General features: G+C 34.0%; 3 protein-coding genes across 6 annotated transcripts; 2 read left to right on the top strand and 1 right to left on the bottom strand.

Annotated features, from left to right (window-relative positions):
• Positions 1–1,050: 1,050 nt before the first annotated feature.
• On the top strand, positions 1,051–4,903 carry ATMND1 (Mnd1 family protein). Of its 3 annotated transcripts, none has more exons than XM_022057097.1 (9): positions 1,051–1,137; positions 2,930–3,046; positions 3,238–3,276; positions 3,384–3,491; positions 3,620–3,682; positions 3,771–3,822; positions 3,922–3,966; positions 4,061–4,140; positions 4,604–4,903. In XM_022057097.1, exons 1-9 carry the CDS (start codon positions 1,051–1,053, stop codon positions 4,694–4,696), a joined length of 684 nt encoding a protein of 227 aa, XP_021912789.1. In that variant the 3' UTR covers positions 4,697–4,903. The 3 variants fall into 3 exon arrangements, with proteins under 3 accessions (XP_021912789.1, XP_088074505.1, XP_088074506.1); XM_088218379.1 differs by lacking the exon at positions 4,604–4,903 and adding an exon at positions 4,274–4,422; XM_088218380.1 differs by lacking the exons at positions 3,922–3,966; positions 4,061–4,140; positions 4,604–4,903 and having other exon boundaries at positions 3,771–3,827.
• A 1,479-nt stretch (positions 4,904–6,382) lies between these two features.
• On the bottom strand, positions 6,383–9,533 carry LOC110826440 (vacuolar protein sorting-associated protein 32 homolog 1). The gene is made up of 7 exons (XM_022057084.2): positions 9,324–9,533; positions 9,139–9,236; positions 8,641–8,740; positions 7,903–7,988; positions 7,706–7,797; positions 7,496–7,610; positions 6,383–6,766 (listed from the first exon to the last, which is right to left on the bottom strand). The coding sequence occupies exons 2-7, from the start codon at positions 9,208–9,210 to the stop codon at positions 6,575–6,577; spliced, it is 657 nt and encodes a 218-aa protein (XP_021912776.1). The 5' UTR covers positions 9,211–9,236; positions 9,324–9,533; the 3' UTR covers positions 6,383–6,574.
• A 1,381-nt stretch (positions 9,534–10,914) lies between these two features.
• On the top strand, positions 10,915–21,257 carry FUG1 (Translation initiation factor 2, small GTP-binding protein). 2 transcript variants are annotated; one of them, XM_022057082.2, is made up of 13 exons: positions 10,915–11,058; positions 11,167–12,745; positions 12,879–12,911; positions 13,213–13,326; positions 13,513–13,662; positions 13,830–13,928; positions 14,024–14,086; positions 14,836–14,991; positions 15,112–15,177; positions 18,246–18,482; positions 18,807–19,082; positions 19,776–19,964; positions 20,759–21,257. In XM_022057082.2, the coding sequence occupies exons 2-13, from the start codon at positions 11,237–11,239 to the stop codon at positions 20,918–20,920; spliced, it is 3,054 nt and encodes a 1,017-aa protein (XP_021912774.1). In that variant the 5' UTR covers positions 10,915–11,058; positions 11,167–11,236; the 3' UTR covers positions 20,921–21,257. The 2 variants fall into 2 exon arrangements, with proteins under 2 accessions (XP_021912774.1, XP_021912773.1); XM_022057081.2 differs by having other exon boundaries at positions 10,936–12,745.
• Positions 21,258–23,048: the final 1,791 nt, after the last annotated feature.

Below are 23,048 nucleotides of genomic sequence, written 5' to 3'. Positions count from 1 at the left end.
ATTCGGGGTTCTTTGTGCGTATTTTGAGCTGAGACTCCTATCTAACAGAGTTCAATCATTGGTCGTTGTATGCTCTAAGTCGCTGTTCTGTTTGGTGTTCCGAATTTCTGAGGGTTGAATCTGAAAATTTGCATTGCTTTCAAATTGGGGGAACGAGATACGTCTGTTTAATTCTTTTAAATAATAACTTCTCTGATCGTATTATTCATGTTTCTAGCTGCCAAATAGAGGTAGATGTTTAATCCATCGGGCATGGATGCATGTTTGAATGCCTTTAGATCTAGAGAGTTACTCCAATTGATGCTTGCTTAGATGTTGGGCAGCAGTTAGCAAATACTTGATTTGAATGGGAAGAAGCTTTAGAAACATGAGATTGTTCTTGCTTATTGATTGCAGGGCTTTTCGAGATGATCCTTTCATGAACTTAAAATTTTCAGGTCTGATGTATGTTTCTTAAGGTTCAAAGAAAAAAGAAAATAAGAATCAATATGAAATGTGGGAGATCGGAGAGTTCAGCCGCCATGTTTTGAATGTTAAGACGTGTGTGTGAAAACAAGATTAAAAATATTAGTAATTTGGGTCTTTCCACGTAAGGGTACAGGTTATTTTAGTTTTTTTTTTAAAAAAAAAAATCATACCTACTTACTATCAAAGCTGGATTGCTTAGAAATTGATGAGATTCAGGTGTAGGGTTTGATAGATAGATTGTACCTGTATTTTTCAGAACCTTTTTTACAGTGAATCAAAGACACGCCCCTCATTTGGAAGTAAACAAAGTAGCATCGAATATTCTTATATCATTTACTTTTTTCTTGCTCATTAACTGTTCAATTAATTTATCTACTCACGCAATATTGAATTTGGTATATCTTTGTGTAGCTAATAAAGTTAATCATCTAACCGACTTTTTTTTCATGAATCAATGAAAACAGTCACAATAGCAGTTTTTATGTTATATTCATAGTCATTTATGCCCTAGCAGCACTTTTGCTAAGAGGAGCGCACATTGGCATTTTCTTGGAAGGTTTAATGATTGTTTATTTGTTTGTGATGCAGTCTAAGAAACGAGGTCTTTCATTGGAAGAAAAGCGTGAGAAGCTTCTTCAGATATTTTATGAGTCACAGAACTTCTTCCTTGTGAGTATAGCATGCTGAAAACGGGTGATTTTAGATTAAAACATGTCTTTTAACGATTTTCTCTGCTTCTTCAATCAATTGCTTCAAAAAGTTATACCAATATGCAGGACTCCTACGCTTCTAGTTTTGTTACTGTTTAAAATAATTATTGCAAGTTGCAGTGACTAGTTAGAGCATGTTTAGCATTCGTACTTAGCATATATTTAGTTCTTGATTAGTTGATTAGAATTATCATTTGTCTTAACATTATTGCAATTCCAAGAAGTAGCTTAAAAACAGAAGAGGACAGAAGTTATGCACTATGTAGCTTAATGCTTCCATTCAACCATTGTTTGAGAAGCAATCCAGTTAGACCTGGCACAGTTGCCAGCCTTGGAAATTCCTGTAATTGTAGGTTGAACACTCGAGCCCTTCTCTTTCTTATGAAGTCATTTTGGTTATTGTTATTTTCAGATGCTGATTTTGAAAGTTATTTTCATTATTCTGGTTCACTTCTTTGAATTATGGGCATTATATACAATTTGCTCATGTCTTTATCAGGCATTTTTGCTATCATTAGTTAGTTTCATTCAGCAATTATATTAACCTAACCTCGGAATGAACATTAGTATTTTTTTCCTTAAACTACCTTTCAATGTATCCTTTCGATTTGTTGGGAATGACTTCTACTGATCTTACTTTGTTTCAATAATAACCTATACTATGTTTCTAATTTCTTAAGTAACTGGTTATGATATACAGCAGACCTTTTTTATTGTTGACCTTGCCTGATACTTTTTACTTTTTTAGGAGGTTATTTGAAATTTTGCTTATTTGTTGCTTATAAGCAGTTCTAAGCATCCAGCTCCCATGTCTTTGTATGATAATATAAAAATCAGGATTCTTATTAGATTTTTGAAAGTGAAATTAAGGCCATAGAAATAAGTATCATATTTTTGGCAAATCATAGTTTTACCTCCTATATTTTGACTTAATTACAATTCAATTTTTGTGCTTTTTCAATAATATTTCTGTATCTGTGTTGAGCCTTTGTGCATAAACTTCTTAGTTTTTAAGTTATTATCTTGTAAGTTTTGACTTTTTTCCTAATTATGAATTGTTCGTCCTTGATATCTAGACAAATGTATATATCATTTAAAAGCTAATAACTTTATGAAGAAATTACCAAAAACCAAACTAGAATATGCTGAAAAGTCACAAGAAAATAGAAATTAATCTGCAACCAAGCCGAAATATGGGGAGCAAAATTGTACTTTTTTTTATTTGATTGATTTACTTAATTAAGATATTGATTTTATCCTAAAATTAGCTCTATATAATGTAAGTAATAAAATGTTGTAACAAGTACATAATCAATCTTTTTATAATATATGAATACTTATTTTTTATAACTACTACTTTCTTTCAAACATGTAACTGCCTATCTTTGATAAGAACTGGCTAAGTTAAATCCCACTAATGATTTTGAGCACATCTTTTAAGCAATGTATGCTTTTGAAAATCATTTGTTTGTAGAAGGATATTACATTACGCATCATGAGTAATTGAAAATACAAGTTTGACTTTTGATGAGTTTTTAGTTTTACCATCCTAAAAATATCCCTTTATTTTTCCTCAGTTTGTGAACATGAAATCTGATGACTTTTATGTTAGATGGACAGAATAGCTACCTCAATTTTTTATTTTGTGTCTTACGGCACTCTTAGAGCAATGCTTGAATGAGTTTTATTTATGATCTGTTTCATATGAGATTGCAAGTTAATTGTGCTATGGTTCGTCAAAATGGTTTCAGCTCAAGGAGCTTGAGAAGCTGGGACCCAAAAGAGGTGTAATTACCCAGTCTGTGAAGGATGTCCTCCAAAGTCTAGTGGATGATGACCTTGTTTCAAAAGACAAAATAGGAACTTCAGTGAGTAGAAAATTCATGCATGTGACCTTAATTTATTTCATTGCTGTGGAAAAATCTTCTTCCTGAATCTTTGAAGTTTGCTGATTTTATTTTCCTTGACGACTCTCCAAGCCTACTAGAGGTTCTTCTACATCATGCTGGTATACTGATATCTAAATAGGCAAATAATAGCTCTAGTTTGGAAATTCCAGGTATACTTTTGGAGCCTTCCTAGCTGTGCTGGCAACCAGGTGCACCTTTTTTATGTCTTTCCTTTAATATGAAATTGCTGGTCTGGTTTTTTTTCTATGTTGAAATTATTCTCAAAATTATTTTCATCTTAATAATCCTTGAACAGTTGAGAAATGTGTACCGGAAACTTGAATCTGATCTACAAAGCAGTAAGAAGCGATTGATGGAACTTGTTAATCAGAATGATGCACTAAAGAAGGGACGAGAAGAATCAGTTAGTATATTTTGTTAAACTTGCTTTGTTATCTGAATAATTTGCTAAAGCAAACTGTTGAGATTCTTCTCCAATGATCTTTTTGCCTCTCTTTTCCCCAATATTTTATCGTTTGGATCTTGTACCAGGATGAACGAGAGGAGGCCCTAGCTGAGCTAAGAGCTATTGAACTGAAACATAATGAATTGAAGGTCGGATTGCATCTAGATTTTCTGTATTGCATCAGCCAGCATACAAAGTTTATTCAACTTTATAACAGTCAACAGTCTACTTTTTCAGGAAGAGATGGGGCAGTATACGGAGAATGATCCTGCTGCCTTTGATGCAATGAGTTAAGAAATGCTGACTTTCTTAAGAATTGGTGTTATTTGAATGCTTGATATGTTTTATGGCGCATATTTAAACTAATGATACATTTCAATGTTGGCAGAGAAAGCAATTGAAGTTGCTCATGCTGCAGCTAATAGATGGACAGGTTTTCTATTCTGCACATGCTTTTTCTATTAACTGTTTGCTTAGCTCCATTTGCGTTCTATTTGTTTCTTAGTTATTGTGGATAAAATTTACAGATAACATCTTCACACTGCGACAGTGGTGTTCAAACAACTTTCCTCAGGCTAAAGAACAGCTTGAACACTTGTACAATGAGGTATATTTATGATTTCTTATATTAGCACATGTAAAAGCTTGTAAGATATAAAAATAATTCTGTCTTAATTCACTTTTATATGATGTTTGCACCCGAAGCCCATTCGTTACTTGATTGAATCCAATACTTAAAGGTAACACATCTGAATTGCTGTTGAAAATTACTCTTTCTGGGGAGTCACCTAGCACTCAAGGATTTGTCATTTACTTCAGGGCTGCATGTGCCTCAGGTTTGTAATCATAGTGGCAAATCGAGACTAGGTTTCTGCTGCAAGGCAGCTTTTCCTTCTTATTGTTCTTATATAACAATTGCACAGAAACAAATCTACCGTAAAAGTTTTATGGATTGGCAAGTCTAGTTGCATGTTCCAACTCCCAAGCATGTGTTCTTCATTATTCTAACTGCTTTTTCTAAGGTTTATCTTTTTGGTCTAATAGTTTGGTACTTAAAAAACCAACTGCAGATAGGAATAACTGAGGATTTTGATTATTTAGAGTCATCACTGGTTCCAATCAGTTCAGTGGGTGATCAGAAGCTGGAAGGCAATCCTAACTGATGCAGCGTGTATAAAGAATCTCTGTATAAGGTTTCTGTGCTGAGTCTATTAATTTCTCATTTACTTGTGCGTCGTATTTCTCACTGGACTAGTACTGTATTGATGTCACATGCCAACATGAGCTTTTTTTTCCCTTTGTTTGTGGGAGAGCTCGTAGCAATTGTCTGGAAAAATTTCAAGTGATGTCGTTGGGTAAATTAACGACAATTAACTCTGGCAAAAGAAAATTTTTCTTTTGGCTATAATTTATAAATTTTTTAATTAAAAATTATATATTTCTTAATTAAATGAAACATAATATTAATTATAATATAATAAAATGATAACTTTTAAATAAAAATCATAGATTTTTTTTTTTTCCTACCATCAAACTCAAAGTCATAAATTTTCTTTTTTCCTTTGATAATTTTAGTATTCAAATTAATCTTGAATCATGGTATTCAGGCTCCAAAATCAATCAACGTGGATTCGTTAACTCATAGAAATTACAAATGACTTGTACAACTTCTAATCAATAAATAATTTTTTTAAAAAAAATTGAAATTTGTACATTAATTATTTTCCACCATAAATTTAGTGGCATCCCATATGGCTGAAATCAGAGTCCAAAATACGAAACGAAGAAGGATCAGCTATTCCAAATTTGGAAACTGGAGGTTGTTCGTATTGTGCCGCCGCCTCAGCCAGCCTAAATCATTTTACGCATGTGGCAAGTGAAAGGAATGTACTGTTCACGGCTCAACCATACCTGGAGTTCAATGTGCAACCAATCTTTTACGTACACGTGGCCTCAATCAGCGGGCCAAAATACGTTCTCCATGTCTCTCTGTCTTTCTCTTCTAGATAAAACCCAAGAACGTGCAGCGTCCAGGAATATTTGAGAGAATCTGAATGGAAATGAAAAGAGTTATGGTGGCTTCTTTACTTGCACTAGGCCTACTAATTTCTTACATTAACGCCCAAATCCCAGCTCCTGTTCCTGCCCGTTCAAGCTACGGTATGTCTACGTATATGTAACATATATATATATATATATGCACGCGCATGTGTGTGAATATATATATATATCTCCTGATCCTGTTCCTTATATTGCACGAGAATTGAATAATTTTGAGCTCTCATATATATTACAGTAGAAACTGAAAGAACTGTTAATATATATTATATGTATAGATGTATTGATGCAGGGATAGCAATTGATCAAGGGGTTGCATATGTTCTAATGCTGGTTGCTCTAGTACTTGCTTATATTATTCATTGATTTGTTACAAATTGGAGACGTGTAAATGTAGTACTCTTATTTCATGATCAGTTGTTCTCTCCTGTTTACTTCATTTCTTCTTTCTTGAACGGTCTTCCTTAGTGTTTACCGTTAATCCAATATTACCCCCATTAATTTCTGTCAAGCAACTCACCAACTTACCAGTTCACGTCTCTGTTGAAAGCTTCTAGTATTATTATACTAGGGAACTAAATCAAATAACATAAAATTAAGATAGTACTTTTATGGTTAAAACTCATATGTTCTATTTGAAAATCATATAAGATACATATTAAAAATCTAGAACATTTAAAAATGTTGAAAAAATATGTAACAATTTCAAGTGCATAATACCAAGAGAAATGCTAACTATTCAAATCCGACTAAACTTTTCTTTCTCGTAGAAATTCTAGTAACAGAAAATGTAGAAAGAAAATAATTACTTTCGATTAACATTGAGTTCACAAGTACTGAACACATCATTTTATGAATAAATTTTCATATGTTTAACATTGCTCTAATAAAATAAGGAGGACAATCAGTTTATGCAATCTCTATATACATGGTCTGTGCCTTTACACAAATCTAGACGTGTGAATTAAACTGAAATATACCACTTAAAGTGCCATTTCTGCCTGCAAGGCGGCCAGTTCATCCTCCTCGGCAGTACGCTTTTGAGGTGCAGGACGCACTGGTTGCTTGCCAGAAGGCACCTGCACTGGAGCTGCAGGGGTGGTTGTTGCCGGCTGTAGAAGCTGTTCTTCCAACTCAGCACCTTCAAGTTCTTCAAGCTCTGCTTCTAACTCATCCTACAATTATAAATGTATTAGAAAAACTATAACATGATTAAAGCATCAGACATAAAATGTAAGAAGAATATCATGTTCTTGCTATCTCTTAGAGACTATAATTTGGCAGTTAGTAAGAGAAATTAATCATTTAGTACATATGAAATAAGACTTATATGATTTTTCAGTCACATCATAGTTTTCACTAAAAGACTAATTACATCAAAAGCATTTGAGATTGCTAAAAGATATACTCAAAAAAGTTGCTTATAAAGACCAAAAAGCTTAAAGTGAAAAAACCTCATAAATCTAATGTAACCAAGATACCCATTTGCAATTTCATTTAAATAAGAATATAAAAACAATTCTTTAGAAATTATAATAATTTTGTATAGAATGATTAAAAACCATTATAATTTTGCAAAAACTATAAACAACATTTTTGAAATCATTTAAAACCTCGTCATTATCAAGAGACAAGCTTTGACCAAAGAAATTCAAGATATCCTTGAACTAGACCTAATGAAATGGTTGTTATTTGTTTCCAAGTAATAGTAAGTCATTCCTCTTCAACTAGAAGTAAGTCACCCTACTGAATGGCTATTGGGTAGTAATATAATGGTCATTGATCAACAAAACATTGTGATAGTACATCCTTAGCATTCACTGCATTCATGCTTCATAAAGCCACATTCAGCCAACCAAGCAGTCCCTAAAAATTTTGTATGCAGCAAAAGTAAAAAATAATACCTCATCAAAATCAGCTGCAGCTCCAAGCGGAGTGGACAATGCTTCCTGAATCTGTTTCATGTTCTCCGTCTGCTCATTTATCTCATCCATCGTTTTGTCAACATCATCAATATTCCTGTATACAAAGACATTATAAGGAGTATTTGTGAAGAAAAGACTTCCATATTTAAAATCTACTAAACTTCTCTCACAAAGAAAACTAATGCATACGTTGCTTTCTGCATTGCCTTCATGGCAGCTGCTCCAGTCCTCAATGCATCAACAGTTTCAGTTGTTGCTTTAGCACCTTCTAACATTATCATCTGTGATTTTAGAGAAACGATTCCGATCAATCCAAAGCGTCAAAACCCCAAGTACAATTTCCTCTTTAATATTAAAACCATTTGTACGTGTAATATCAAGCTTACTTGATCATGAATGCGCAGCTGGAAATTTCCAAGCTGCTCAATTTGTTGTTCATATAGCCTCTTTCTCTTCAAGCATTGTATAGCCGCTGCAGAAACATCATAAGAAAGCATGTTATGAAAATCTAGATTGTAGCACATCTTCAAACTGTCCAGAAAAAAATCATTAACCACCCTAAACTTGAAACACAAATTTTCTAAGAAAAGATTCAAATGTTCGCTAAAGATTCCAGAACTAAGAAGTGTAGCTAACAGATCCATGAGTACATCCTAATCTCTCTAATTTCTTCTTTTTTACTCCAGTAGTGGTGTACATATTTGAGCCACTCCATTTTCAAAGCAATTAATTGATGGGGAACAGCTTCTAAAAATTATTAAATGGGAGAATGGAGTTCATTTCCAACATGAACTTCCCTTCCTTTCATCTTTAACAGAAATAGCTCTTACTTATTAATATGTAGAAGAAATTAATTAGTTGTAATGTGTGAAACATATCAAAGTAATGAAAAGTATTAGAAAAGAATTTCCAGTCCTTCCATTACTACTGATATAACTTTTATCTATCATATCAAACGAGAAAGTAACGAATAAGAATTGATTGAAGATCTGAAACATATATCACAATAATGAAAACCATTTAAAAATTAGAGGGATGCAATACTTCGTAAGTAATATCAAGAATAACAATTCACTAAGAAGAATAAAGATCCAAAAAAGTTCTACACATAATATGCATCATACCCCTTTTATTTTTTGCCCTTGAGAATTCTTTTGCCCTTTCAACCTCTGTTGCAGCCTTTTTCAGAAGGACGTTCTCCTTTTTCTCTAGCATTTCAAGAGTCTACAGAAATCAGAAAGCAGAAAGAAAATGGATTCAGCTGAACCAAATTTTAAAGAACAGGAACCAAAAAAGGACAAAATTTAAAATGTCGAAGACAGTGTTTAGAACCTACAAAATTCCATTCTAATAAAGGACCAAAAGCAAAAAAGAGCACTCTACCAACTTCAAAAACAAGAAGCAAGCAAATAATTACATTTATTTGGAACATTTACTGCTCAATCAATTATAATTATTCAACCTGACTTCATTCAGGTATACTCGAGAAGACTAACAAACGTAATCTTGATACAGGTATCATGAGCAGAACATGAAGCAGTGGCAGATCATCGAAGCTGATAGTTACATTACAAATCACTCAATATCCAGTAAATCAGAAACAAATGAATCGAGTACCATACCTCGTTTAACTTGTCTAACGTGGCCAAGGCATTTGTCTCCTGTTTAGGTTTCCCGAATAGCCGATTGAACATCTTGATATATGTTATTAAACTCCGATCTGAGGGAATATAAGAAGGATTCATCACAGTAGAAAGCTAGAGACGTGAAAAGACAGAGAATCAGAAGAGGAGAAAAACGTTTTTACCTCAGGGAGTTACCGTCTAGTAATCGGAGGAGCAAAAGAAATCAGGCGCAAATTCGTTTGTTTGCAGGTGATTAACGCGCGCGAATCGTCAGAGAGAATAGACGATCTGAGACGGTCTCGAGATCAGAAGACCGGCTGTGACTCCGGCGGTCAAGGGAGGGTAGAATTATGAGGTTTTCGGAGGAAAAGGAAGAGAAGATTTTGGGGAAAGAAGATCTGTAAATGATTAGAGAAAGAGAATTAGATGCCCGGCGATGGAATTTATAGTTTCTGTACCCGGGGGTAAGAGTACAATTTCTTTTTCCGCATACGAATAGGATTTTTACATAAAGAACTAAATCGATTTTTTTTAAAAAAAATGAAAAAGCAAACTAATTAATTTATTCGAATTTATAATTTCTTATAAATAAATAGACATTTTAACTATTCAATTAACTAATAATATGTGTAACTTAAATGGATAATAAAAAAACAAAATTTTGTATGAATTGAAATTTATATGCTAATAAATAATACAATAATAAATAAATATATACACATGAATTTAATATAATTTAAATTTACAATGTTTTCTAAAACAAAGTAAATATTAATTATTTAATTAGATAGTAATAGGTAAGAAAATATATTTAACTTAAACGGACATCTTAGAATTTTATACTCTTTTGCATTAAAATGAATATAATATATTAAATAAATATAAAATGTCTAAACACAATTATTTTGAAGCACCAAAATATCTTAAATACATATTTGTATTTTTAAGTTTATTAATTTATCAAGGAATTAACAAAATTTAGTGTGAATAAAATATATCAATAATATATAGATTTAGATATGTAATTTAAATATAAAATTTAATATTAGTAATTATTAAAAAAAAAAAGAGTGCTATATAGCAATCACATCATTTTTTTTTAAATATAAAATTCCCTCAAAAAAATTTTTAGAAAATTCTTCACACAATTTGATCGCAATCAATAAAGACACTAACAAACAATTGTGAGTAAACATGAGATATTCTCAATTAGTATTAATTATAAAAAGTAAAATTAAAATACACTTAATTATGTTATTTAAAAATAAACAAAAAATATGTTTAAATAAATGATAATGTAGAATAAAATATTATAATATTAATAATGCTCGTTTGATCTAATTTTTAACTACAACTTTTAAGTTTTAAAAATAATTTTATAGATAAATAAGTAAAACACAATAACAATCAAGCTAAAGCTTATTTTTCATAAATTTAAAGTCCAAAATTATAATATGTGCATTTTATAAAATTATTTGAATTTTTATTAAAAATTAATTTCACAAAACACTAAAATTCTGTTTTTTAATAACAACATTTTTTATATATATTTCTATTTTAACGCTTTTTAATCCATATGATTATTTTTATTAAAAAAAATTAGAATTTATATTTCCATAAATATTTCTAAAATTTTAATGATTTTTCTGAATCAAATGACAAAATAAAGTGAGAAAAAACAAAAGCAAAAAATAAAAATAAATTTATTTCTTAAGGGGGAGAAAAAAAAAAAAGAAAAAAAAAAAAAGGCAATTTTCTTGACAGCCTTATCGCGAAAGAAAAATTTGACAGGCAGAGAACCAGCCACACCCACCCATGGAGCCAATTAAGCTTTCCCCGTCACCACCACATTATATCCCCACTCTTCTCCCACCACTACAATTTTCTTCTTTAACATCACAATTTCTAGCCACACAGGTAAATTTGTTTCCTTTCATTTCAGTTCCTTAGAAGATTCATTTTTCTTTTTGGAAACCTGAAAATTTTGTTTCTAATCATAATTATTTTCCTTCCATTGAGTTTTAGAGGGATGAGTAATTCAACTTTGTGCCGCCATGCTATATATGTATAATACGTAGGTATTAGTTTGGTTTAGATGGTGTCCATGGTGGTTCTAGTTGGCACAATGCCTTCCATGGCTTCCCTGGTTAGTTTGGGAAGTGCGGGGGTAACCGGAACCAGTTCATCAGAATCATCGTATTCACTAGTTAGAAGAGTTTCATTATCTAAACGAAATTTTGGAGGCACGAAGAAGTGGCTCTGTAGATACTCGCTTACAACAACCACGACCACTGATTTCATTGCTGAGCAAGGCAATGGAGCGTCCTTAGATTCTAACACACTTAGAAGTAAAGTTAGCAGTGATGATGCGGAGATTGTTCTTAAGCCAGCCCCTAGGCCGGTTTTGAAGTCCTCTGAGACTATTTTAGGGATTAATTCAGTCCCCTGGGACAAGTCAGGAATTGGTGGGCAATCGTCAGATGGGGAGAGGTCAGATGCGGAAGAAGAGAGGAATAAGGTGATTGAGTCACTCGGCGAGGTGCTGGAGAAGGCTGAGAAATTAGAGACTTCAAGGCCAGTTAGAAAGGAGAATGACAATGTGGGTAAACAAACACGATCTAATATGAGTGGTGATAAGGTGAATGCAGCAGCAACCCGGAAGACTAAGACTTTGAAGAGTGTATGGCGGAAAGGGGACACAGTTGCATCAGTTCAAAAGACTGTTAGTGAGTCTCCCAAGGTTAATAACGGGGCTGTGAAAGAGGAACCTAAGGTGGGAGGAGATGTGAAAGTGGGATCTCAACCATTTAGACCCCCTCAACCACCTTTGAGACCTCAACCAAAGTTACAAGGAAAGCCATCTGTAGCTCCTCCGCCGGCAATAAAGAAACCTGTTTTGAAAGATGTGGGGGCAGTTTCAAAGTCTTTAGTTACAGATGAGTCAGATTCTGACACGAAAACTAAAGAACGGAAGCCTATTTTAATAGACAAATTTGCATCAAAGAAACCTGTGGTTGATCCACTGATTGCTCAGGCTGTTTTAGCACCTACAAAACCAGGGAAGAACCCTACCCCTGGAAAGTTCAAGGATGATTATAGGAAGAAAAACATTTCAGCTGGAGGCCCAAGGAGGAGGATTATCAATGATGAGGACATTGAGATTCCCGATGAAGAGACATCAGAGCTGAATGTCAAAATTCCTGGTGCAGCTACAGCTAGGAAAGGGAGGAAATGGAGTAAAGCTAGTAGGAAGGCAGCGAGACTCCAGGCTGCCAAAGATGCGGCTCCTGTTAAAGTAGAAATTTTGGAGGTAGAAGAAAATGGTATGTTGATAGAAGAGTTGGCTTACAATCTGGCTATCAGTGAAGGTGAAATTCTTGGGTATCTATATTCAAAAGGAATTAAACCAGATGGGGTGCAAACTTTAGACAAAGACATTGTTAAGATGGTTTGTAAAGAGTATGATGTGGAAGTTCTTGAGGTCGATCCAGTTCGAGTAGAAGAAATGGCAAAAAAGAAGGAAATTCTTGATGACGAAGACTTGGACAAGCTAGAAGACAGGCCTCCTGTCCTTACTATAATGGGGCATGTGGATCATGGGAAGGTAGGCATTCATGTTCTTCAAATTCTTTTTGAGTTAAATGTTTTGTATTGTTTCATCTTAATTCCTACAAAAAGTTAATGGCACTTCTGCAAAGTAATTTTCTAAAATGTGCTTCTTATTTTTTGATTGGCAGACAACTCTTCTGGATTACATTCGAAAGAGCAAGGTATGGAACACTTAACTATCTCAATACTCTTGTTCATTGTTTTCAACTGATGGTTGGAGTATCCATATGGTCTTATAAATTTGTTGGTATAGGTGATTTTGGCCTTTTTCAATTCTTTTTCCTTTACATGGTATCATGGAATGATTGTTTACATAAGGATTGAAACTTGTTATGGTGAAGTCGTGGAATGATTGTTTACATAAGGATTGTAAATTTGTTGGTATATGGTAAAACCCATATGCAGTTGTTTTTAGCATTTCATGCATGTTATAAAGGGAGTCTGATGGCTGCCGTTGTCCAGGTGGCTGCTTCAGAAGCTGGTGGAATTACACAAGGAATTGGGGCATATAAGGTGCTAGTGCCAGTTGATGGCAAGTTACAACCATGTGTTTTCCTTGACACTCCTGGGCATGAGGTAAACTTCACAAAAATACTTAACTTCTCCATGTTATTTTCCAAAGAGGAAAACTTCATCACTCAATTGTGTTTTTATCTGGTTATTGTCTTCTGCTATTCTGCTGTTTTATAAACTCAGTTGAGAACTGTAACTTGCTTGAACTTTTCTGCCTTTAGATGATATCTATAATATGCGCTCCTGTAGGCATTTGGGGCAATGAGAGCTCGTGGAGCACGGGTTACGGACATTGCTATCATTGTAGTGGCTGCTGATGATGGGATTCGTCCTCAAACAAATGAGGCCATCGCCCATGCTAAAGCAGCTGGAGTGCCAATTATAATAGCTATAAACAAGGTATGTAAAAACAGATTGACAAATTATTCTGTTATCAGAAAAAAAAATTCAAAAAGATTTTTTGAAGCCAGTGTAAAGTGGGTAAACTACCGGTGCTTATAAATTCTTCTTGTTGTCTGTTTGCCTCAGTTCTTGATGACTCAATCTTATTCTATTTATCATGCCAGATAGATAAAGATGGTGCTAGTCCAGAACGAGTGATGCAAGAGCTTTCTTCAATTGGTCTGATGCCTGAAGATTGGGGTGGTGACATCCCAATGGTCCAGGTCTTTATTCTTTACTTTTTTTCCTTTTTTTTCCCAATCCTTCTTTTTTTTTTTTGCTTTTCCAGGGTGCTAACGTTTTCTTTTTTCTTGAACAGATTAGCGCACTCAAAGGGGAGAATATAGATGATTTATTGGAAACTGTTATGCTTGTTGCAGAGGTGCGTTAAAGTTATCTCCATGGATAACATGTTGACTCTTTTTGCCTGCTATTAGCATAAAAAATTGCAGTTTGCCAATGCTTGTTGTTGGTTTGGCAATCAGAATTTGGAGTGCTCAATATCTTTATCTTCTACCTTTTGGATTGTTACTTTCTTTATGGAAGACTTTGTTTTCTCTAACTGAGATCTTTGGAGTTGGGACAGATCACTTTATATCTTCGAGTGTTCTAAATGAATTTGTGATTGCATTAGATATCATTGTTGTGACTTTTTATTTTGCCTATATGGGAATTCTGTACTGGAAGTACGCACTCAGCAAAATTAGAATGTTCACCCTCTTTGTAAAAGGGGAAGAAGTAACCATCTGGACTAAGAGCCAGTAGTCACCTTTTTGTGATTTGATAATGCAAGGAGAACAACCACTCCCATAGCCATATGCATGTATGTGCGTGCAAATTCATTCCGAAGAATCCTTTCCTCCTTGAACATTCATGTTCATGCTTAGAAATATGCATGTATGTGTGTGCAAATTCATTCTGAAGAATCTTTTCCTCCTTGGACATTCATGTTCATGCTTAGAAATAGGCAAAATTAAAAATATTATTTCAATTTGCATTGATGTATATTTCAGGAATAAAATAGTTCTTGCCTAATGTGTTCAAGTTTCTTTGTATTCCCTTCTGTTCTTCATTTTCTTCTTATTTATTGCCTGCTGGCCACATACTCTGACCTAATGGAAATTATTTCAGTTGCAAGATTTGAAGGCTAATCCTCATAGAAATGCAAAGGGTACAGCAATTGAGGCAGGTCTTCATAAATCTAAAGGAGCTGTAGCTACATTTATTGTGCAGAATGGCACACTTAAGAGAGGGGATGTTGTTGTTTGTGGAGAAGCCTTTGGAAAGGTTGGAACAATTTTATACTGATATTTAATCCAAGATTAATTTTTCAGCTTAATCTAACCTACAGTTCTTGATATTTGCACGTTCCCATCTTGAAGGACTATTTGTTTTGGCCATGTTCAGGTACGGGCGTTGTTTGATGATGGTGGAAATCGTGTTGACGGAGCTGGGCCATCAATACCTGTGCAGGTTTCTAGTTCATAGTCTTTTTTCTTCTTGCTTCTATTTTGTATTGATATCTAACTCTTCTATGTATCTACTATTCATTGTGCAAAAAGATGCGCGAAAAATATATCCACACACAGATTAGATTAAAGGTAGAGAGAAAGACCACAGGAATTTTTAACTTAGTTCAATAATGTCTACTCCATGAGCCACCAGCAGAAATTTTTTACTATAGTTCAACAACATTTACTCCACGAGCCACCAGCAGAAATTTTTCACTACTGAAGATCTCCACTCTTAACTAGGTTTCTTCCTTTATGTATGGGAAGGAGAAAACTCAAAATTACAATATTCCTTGTGAGAAACCACCGCAGGCTCAAATGCAGGGCTTTGTCTGCTGCACTCTCTAGTGAACCAAAATTATCATACCAGGACAAAATGATGATTGATCATCACTTCTGGATGGAGGGTTACTGCTCCATGCAAACCCCCAACCCTTAATTTTGTTTTAAAGGAAAAAAGTGATGTATTACAAAGAAACAAGAGATACAAAAGCTTTACAAGTCTGTTGTGGATGCTTTCATCAGGAAGCTTATGCTAGGCGTTTTAAGGAAAAAGCTGCATAAAAGGCAACTTAGAGTTTCTGGTTAGGAATATTTCACCTCAATCGGTACTTCGTTCCTGCCTTAACCGGGGCAAAACAGAACTCTTGGTACAATAAACTGGTCTCTCACCAGATGATGCCACTTGGGAGACTCTGGATCAATTTCAGGAATCCTTTCCTCATTTCAGGCTTGAGACAAGCTTGTTGATCAGGCGGGGAGTAATTTTGTGGATGCTTTCATCGGGAAAGCTTATGGTAGGCATTTTAAGGAAAAAGCTGCATAAAAGGCAACTTAGAGGGGATTTTATAATTAGAAATATTTCAATACTAGCTGGTTTCCTTAATAGTGTAAGACTTTTATTTTCAGTAGTTGTTTCCTCTTTGAGTTTATTATTTCCTATCTAGTTAAGCTTCCTAATAGGCTATGCAACCTCTATTTAAAGAGGCTTTACTCTATCAATAAATTAAGTCAAAATTTATACTCTAAAAAGGTGGGATCTTCCTAAGAGGTTCAAGGTGACAGCTCCCTGTTGATGAGTTGTAGGTATTCTCAAAGATAGGTCGTAGCAGGAAAAAAACAAGGGTGTTAACCCTTGAGGGAAGAAGACTTTGCAGTCAATCGCCCAGTGACAAGATCTTGGTTCAAGGAACACAACAGTCTACCACATATTAATCAAGTCCCCTATGTTCTCATAACTATAAAGAGGATGATCCTTTATCAAAAAACCTAGATTCGGAAATTTTCTCTGGAAACTTTTACCCCAGTTCACTGGGACCTTTATGAACAATAAAGTTTGAATTTGAGCAACAACTCGATAAGTGGTCCTTCCGAGCTATTAATTTTATCGTGTAGCGTGTATCCTGTGACACTGTCTGCAGGGAAGGAAAAGGAAATGAAGAAAAATCACTTTCATTTTTTGAGATTAAAAAAAACCACTTTCATGGGATAAGTATATAATAAGATCCTTTTACCAGTCAATGCCACTGCCATTTATTTCCTTTTAACATGGAAAACTGGCAGAAAAAAAGCTCGTGCAGATGTAGTGGCTAGAATAATACATTATCTTTGTTCTCTGAAAATGAATTGGAAACCATCAGAAACTTGAGAGAGAAAGCCGTCTAGAGAAGTGATCTGTTCTCTCTTCTGTCTCTTTTGTTTCCCTTCCCTTGAAGCAGTCATTCTTTTTCAACCTCATGGAAGTGTGCTTACATCTGCATCTATAATGGTGCAACGTGGTTCTCTCTTTCATCGCATATATGGACATGCTATAATTCCATTCTTCACAGTAGCTCTAGCATTTGGAACACATTGCCTTTTGATTCTTTCTAGAGCCTTATATGAACCATTGAGATATGTATAATGCCTAGAATTTACATAATAATGAAAGTTGGGTTTGGAACTATTTAGAATCTCCGCCTATCTTCAGACATCCTTTTCATTAGTTTGTGAGTTGATATATAAAGAAAGTTCATCAGTTTACTTCTCTAGCATTCCAAATGTGGGTTTGCTTTAGGAAGTAGAAGACAAACTTTGCATCAGGAAGCAAAGTTTTGGTCATTCAATTATTGAAGGATGAGGAATTCCATATATTCTCGTATATGTTTACTTGGTGAAGGGATTATATGAACGGTATATTTAAGAATCATGGAGTTTCCAACATTGTTACCTACATACATGAACTGATGCTGCATGTGTAAAAAGGATTTTTCTGAGATATGACAACATGTATAAGAAGGATTAGGATTTGAAATATATTCATTAATTAAAATTTACTGACCTCCGGATATAAGTTGTAAAGAAAGAACACTGAAAATTAAAATAGTTAAAGAAATCTATACTAATATTATAGACAACTAAAGAAAAACTTGTTCTTAAGTAAATTGGGTAAATTTTGTATTTTATAATTAAATAAAAAAATCTAAATATTTGATTAAATTCGGTCCAAACTAAATTAAAGTGAATACAAAAATTGAATAGAGTCATATGATTGGTTATAAATTTTTAATATTTGCTTAAGATCATGCTAGATTGTGATTAATCCATAAGGTTCAAATTGTTTTGTTATTTGTGAAATTTAGCGAACATGCCTCTTCCCTCTTTTATCCTTCGAGCGGACTAATAAAGGATAGCTGACAACTCATGTGATGTTAGGTAGTTCCGATTTGAATGACATGCTAGGATAACTCTGATAGATTTCTCGTCAAGACTAGGTACAATCCATCTATCAGGCACTGCATCTTGTAGTCAACTCTGCTTGGCTTCATTCTTTTGTTGTGGCTGGTAGTTTAGGTATTACTTTATTAGAGCTTAGTTCTTTCCTCTTTGCTCATCTCTCCCACTCTGTCCTATCCAACTGCAAAGAACAGGTTGCATCCATGTGCACCCTGCAGGTCTTTCTCAATAAAACTGAATCCCTCTAGTTTACTTTTTTTCATTATTCCATGATTTTGCATAGAAATTCCACTAAGACATGGCACATATTTGCAGGTTATTGGATTGAATAATGTTCCAATTGCTGGTGATGAATTTGAAATTGTTGATTCCATTGATGTGGCACGTGAAAGGGCAGAGGCACGTGCTGAGTCGTTGCGGAACAAACGAATATCAGCCAAGGCTGGAGATGGAAAGGTCACACTTTCTTCCTTAGCTTCTGCAGTTTCGGCAGGAAAGCTGTCTGGATTGGATTTGCACCAGCTTAATATTATTATGAAGGTTGATGTTCAGGTAAGCATATCCATTTTTATTAACCTGTTAAAGGGAATTCCAATACAATTGGCTTGCTTTGTGAGTTGACTTAAAAATCTATATTTGTTTGAGTAGGTATGGATGTTTGACTTACATGTTTTTCTACCTTCCATCTTGAAATGAAATTACATGATTATCATGCATTCGTTCTACAGCATGTTCTATTGCATATTTGCATCGTAATAAAGACATATGTATTATGCAGTTCATAGACCTCTCTACTGTGTCAACTAATATATATGTGCCAATAAAATTATTCAAAGTTTTCCTGCAAGTAATTTGTATTCTCCTGTTCATGAATAGGGATCCATTGAAGCTGTCAGGCAAGCCTTGCAGGTGCTCCCTCAAGATAATGTAACCTTGAAGTTTCTCCTTGAAGCAACTGGCGATGTTAGTGCCAGTGATGTTGATCTTGCAGTTGCTAGCAAAGCAATTATTTTTGGATTTAACGTCAAAGTACCAGGTTCTGTTAAGAGCTATGCAGACAACAAAGGCGTAGAGATTCGGCTATATAGAGTTATCTATGAACTTATTGATGATGTACGAAATGCAATGGAAGGACTCCTAGAGCCTGTTGAGGTTAGTTCAATGTATTATTTTCAGTTTGTCTAATCTAATTGAGCAGCTGGTAAATGGTCTAGGCTGCAGGAATGCATATTAAAGCTTTTATTTTTCTGGCTTCAACCATGAGGATATTATCAGTCTGTCTGCGGCCAATTTATGTTAACCTCCAAAGTTTTTGAGATGGAATCTGGCTTTACCATCTAGCTCCTTCGCTTGCATAATCATTTTCTTCTTCTTCCTGTTTTGCCTGGGTTTTGTGAAGTGATTGAACTCGGTTTATATTTACTTCCAACCACTTGATGTTAGTTGCGTATCTCAGTTTTCTCTGCCTGTTTTTATCAGGCTGAATACTCTATTAAGTCCATGAGTATATCGTATGACCTTTTCATATATTTGATCTTCTGCTATTTCGAGGCCTTAATTTTTCAGTTTGGCTTCTTTGGCTTGAGACGTCATTTCTCAAAGCTCTGTTATCTTCTTTTGTCTTTCTCTTTTGCTGTGGAGCAGGGGAAGGGCAAGGGTGTATACGATTGCTCATAAATATGTAAAGCTATGATCTCGTCGGGTTTGGAGATTTTCCTTGTTGATGCATATAATGATTTTCATTATCCAATGAGAGTTCACTTTTTATTTCAAAATAATAATGATAATAATAATAATTCCATTGAGAGTTTTATTTATTCAAGATTTACTGCTTGGTGTTTTTAGGAACAAGTAACAATTGGCTCAGCACAAGTTCGAGCTACATTCAGCAGTGGAAGTGGTCGTGTTGCTGGTTGTGTAATAACAGAGGGAAAAGTGGTGAAAGGCTGTGGAATTCGTGTTATTCGAAATGGAAAAACAGTCTATGTTGGTGTACTTGATTCTTTGAGGCGGGTTAAGGAAGTTGTGAAAGAGGTATGGTTGTATGGGGATCACTTTTTTCTTTTGATCAGAAAATAAGCATGTTACATTTATGCAAGTACCAATTATGAAACAATAAAAGCTTCATGGATTAGGGAAGAAATTTATTTCTAAATTTAGAAGAATAAGGGGCTTGTAGGAAGAATTAGGTGGACAGCATCTGGAAATATGTGAATCTTTCCTGTCATGGAAAATCAAATTGCAAAAGAAAAAAAAAAGAAAACTTAGGAAAGCTTAATATTATAAACTTTCAATTGCGACATAAAGTGTGAACTAGCAGGACTGAACTTCTGGATCTTGAGCTTCACCGGTGTTTTGGGAGGGGTTAAACTTAAAAATAAGAAGGCATACGTGGAGTCAAAAGTCAAAGCTGAACTTCAAGGGCACATCTGGATTGTACTTTATAGAGATCTAATGGCAATTTAGAACAATTTATTTTTATAGGAGGCAATTTAGGACAACGTTGCTACATTGGACCTGACTAGAACTTAGCTCAGCCCATTCATGAGACTATATACAGGCTACTGCCTACAATTGCCCCAGTAGTGAAAGGGGCAGTTGTCACTATAAGGCTTTGAAGAATTTTCCACCTTGAAGCTGGCGTGATGTGCTTCGACATTTATATACAATTCCTTAATTGGGATAAAGTACCACCTATAGTATATGCTCTGACAATTATAATGGTTAAGAATATGAATACAATGCTTTATAAGAATTTTTTTTTACCAATTATTCTTAGCATCGACATGCTTTCTGTTTTTTTCTCTCATGTTTATTTCCTCGGACAGGTAAATGCTGGACTTGAGTGCGGTATTGGGATGGAAGACTATGACAACTGGGAAGAAGGAGATATCATCGAGGCCTTCAACTCAGTTCAGAAGAAGCGAACCCTTGAAGAGGCATCAGCTTCAATGGCAGCTGCCTTGGAAGAGGTTGGCATTGGAGTATAGAGGCGGCTAGTTAAAGAATGGGTTGCTTGTTATTCCTGACAGAATCAATGCATCCGCAGCAAAGATGCACGGTGCCGTTGATCGGTGGTTGACATTGCTTTGCAGGTATAATATCGATGAGCTCCCTCCGCTGCAATTTATTTCGGAGTGCAGGGTGTTAACAAGGTTGCAGTCACTTGGTCCATTGTTGTAAGCTATTGTGCTGTATATATTTAATATCTCAATTTGTCATCTGTAAAGAGTGAACACTTAAGTTCCTCAAGATACAATGCAGAAAATACAATGTAATATCTAACTGAAGAAAAGAAATGGAGATCAAAAGTTCAGTTTTGTCTTATACGGTGACTGTACTGGATTTCAGGTCATAGTTATTACACTGCCAAACAAATTTGAGGTCATATTGACTCGCATGCTTCAAATTGAAATTGTTATTGATCACTTCCTCCTGGACATGATCCAAATTATAGAGTTCATATCAAATTTGAAATGATAAAAGACTATTTATCAGAGAATTCTAAAGGAAATTCAAACAATACAAATTGGAAACTAATTAAGCAATATATGATCTATAAAATTTAGTTGTGTTTGCATCAATTCCTCTTAAAATCTTTATGAAATTATTTTTTAAGAACTATTATCATCATTTTATGTAGAAATTCACAATGAATTTCATGAATAAGAGCCCTTCATCCTAAACATAGTCTAGAACTAGTGAAAATTTGTATTTTTCTTTTCCAGTTCGAATAATAAATTTGTGTTAACTGAAATTTTGCAAGATTACTTCATATATGTACAACAGAGAAGAAAAAAAAAATTACAATTTTAATAAAAAATTACATATTTTTTTAATTATATGATACATATACATTAATCATAACATAATAATTTAATAAAAATAGATTATTCCGTACTTGTTGCTCACAAGATTGATCTTAAGTTTATGTCTATATGCTATGCATATACACAACAGAGAAGAAAAAAATTTATATTCTTTAATAAAATTTATATATATTTTTAATTATAATACAATGTTTATTTTAATGAAAACAAACCACCTCACCAGTGTTGCACAGAAGATGGCCTTAAGTTTAGAGAAAGAAAAAAAAATTATATTTTTAATAAATTTTTATATTTTATTAATTAAATAACAATACGCATTAATCATAATATAATATTTTAATGAAAACAAATTATCTATTTTTTTTTAAAAAAAACCTTCAATTTATTTATATGTTATGTATATAAATAACAGTGAAGAAAAAAAATATATTTTTTATTAATTAGATAATATATACACCTTAATCAAAACACAGCATTTTAATTAAAACAAATTATCTTGCGCCCGTTGCTCATAATTATAACATAATATTTTAATAAAAACATATGAAAGTGCTTCAAAATTTCAATTTCTTATGAAAAAACTCCAACGATCCAGTTAAGGAATAGTTAACAAAGAAAACGTCTGAGGGTTTATTTATTCATTATCCAGATTTTCCATGGAACTTCTACTTATTTCTTTCTTCAAGCCATTCTCTCCAACATGCAGAAAATGGCACCTCCATCTCTGATAATAACACACAAGCTTTACCAAAATACAAGCCTCCAAAATTAGAAAAAAAGAAGTAAAAGAAAAAGAAAGGAGAGTAAAGAAAAAGAAAAGAGATAGAGGCCATTATAGGGAGCAAGAACAATCTCTATCAATCTTCCTCCATAATAGTATCCATTATCTTCACCAATGGCCTCCTCTTGATAGAGATGAACCGTAGCGGTGCTACTTCAATGGAGAATCTCCTAACATCCATCTATCTACTCAACAAAAACTTACAGAGAGAGGAAACTTAATGGGCATTGAGGGAAAGAAGAAGAGAAGAAGGGTTTTGATGATGAAGGAAAAGGTGGTAATGGGTATGCCATTTTATAATAAGGGTGTGTATGGATTGATGTGACTGTTTCCATTTTGGTGCATATGGATTAATTTGGAAGTTCATGGAATTTCGAAAACACAGTACTGAAAATGATTTGCCAACCACACGACCGACTTCCAACTTTTTGCATTAAATTCATGGCGTTGCCGTGGCTGCAAGGGAATTCTCTTAGATCTTTCCTTCTAGACAAGGTTTTCCATAAC

Source organism: Carica papaya, chromosome 4 (assembly GCF_054855325.1).
Source record: "Carica papaya isolate Zhongbai chromosome 4, ASM5485532v1, whole genome shotgun sequence".
Lineage (NCBI taxonomy): Eukaryota > Viridiplantae > Streptophyta > Magnoliopsida > Brassicales > Caricaceae > Carica > Carica papaya.
The sequence above is the reverse complement of the archived record's forward strand: the minus strand, read 5'-3'. Positions and strand labels throughout refer to the sequence as shown.

What these genes read in the sequence shown, in the direction of transcription:
- ATMND1 (XM_022057097.1), top strand. Translation starts at nt 1,051, where the DNA reads ATGCAGTCTAAGAAACGAGGTCTTTCATTGGAAGAAAAGCGTGAGAAG. An exon ending in CTAGCTGTGCTGGCAACCAG is followed by an intron (nt 3,277 to 3,383) that starts GTGCACCTTTTT and finishes ATCCTTGAACAG; the next exon opens with TTGAGAAATGTGTACCGGAA. An exon ending in TTGAACACTTGTACAATGAG is followed by an intron (nt 4,141 to 4,603) that starts GTATATTTATGA and finishes AACCAACTGCAG; the next exon opens with ATAGGAATAACTGAGGATTT.
- LOC110826440 (XM_022057084.2), bottom strand. Translation starts at nt 9,210, where the DNA reads ATGTTCAATCGGCTATTCGGGAAACCTAAACAGGAGACAAATGCCTTG. An exon ending in AGCTGCGCATTCATGATCAA is followed by an intron (nt 7,798 to 7,902) that starts GTAAGCTTGATA and finishes CTAAAATCACAG; the next exon opens with ATGATAATGTTAGAAGGTGC. An exon ending in CTGCAGCTGATTTTGATGAG is followed by an intron (nt 6,767 to 7,495) that starts GTATTATTTTTT and finishes TTATAATTGTAG; the next exon opens with GATGAGTTAGAAGCAGAGCT.
- FUG1 (XM_022057082.2), top strand. Translation starts at nt 11,237, where the DNA reads ATGGTGTCCATGGTGGTTCTAGTTGGCACAATGCCTTCCATGGCTTCC. An exon ending in TTATAATAGCTATAAACAAG is followed by an intron (nt 13,663 to 13,829) that starts GTATGTAAAAAC and finishes TTATCATGCCAG; the next exon opens with ATAGATAAAGATGGTGCTAG. An exon ending in GTGACATCCCAATGGTCCAG is followed by an intron (nt 13,929 to 14,023) that starts GTCTTTATTCTT and finishes TTTCTTGAACAG; the next exon opens with ATTAGCGCACTCAAAGGGGA.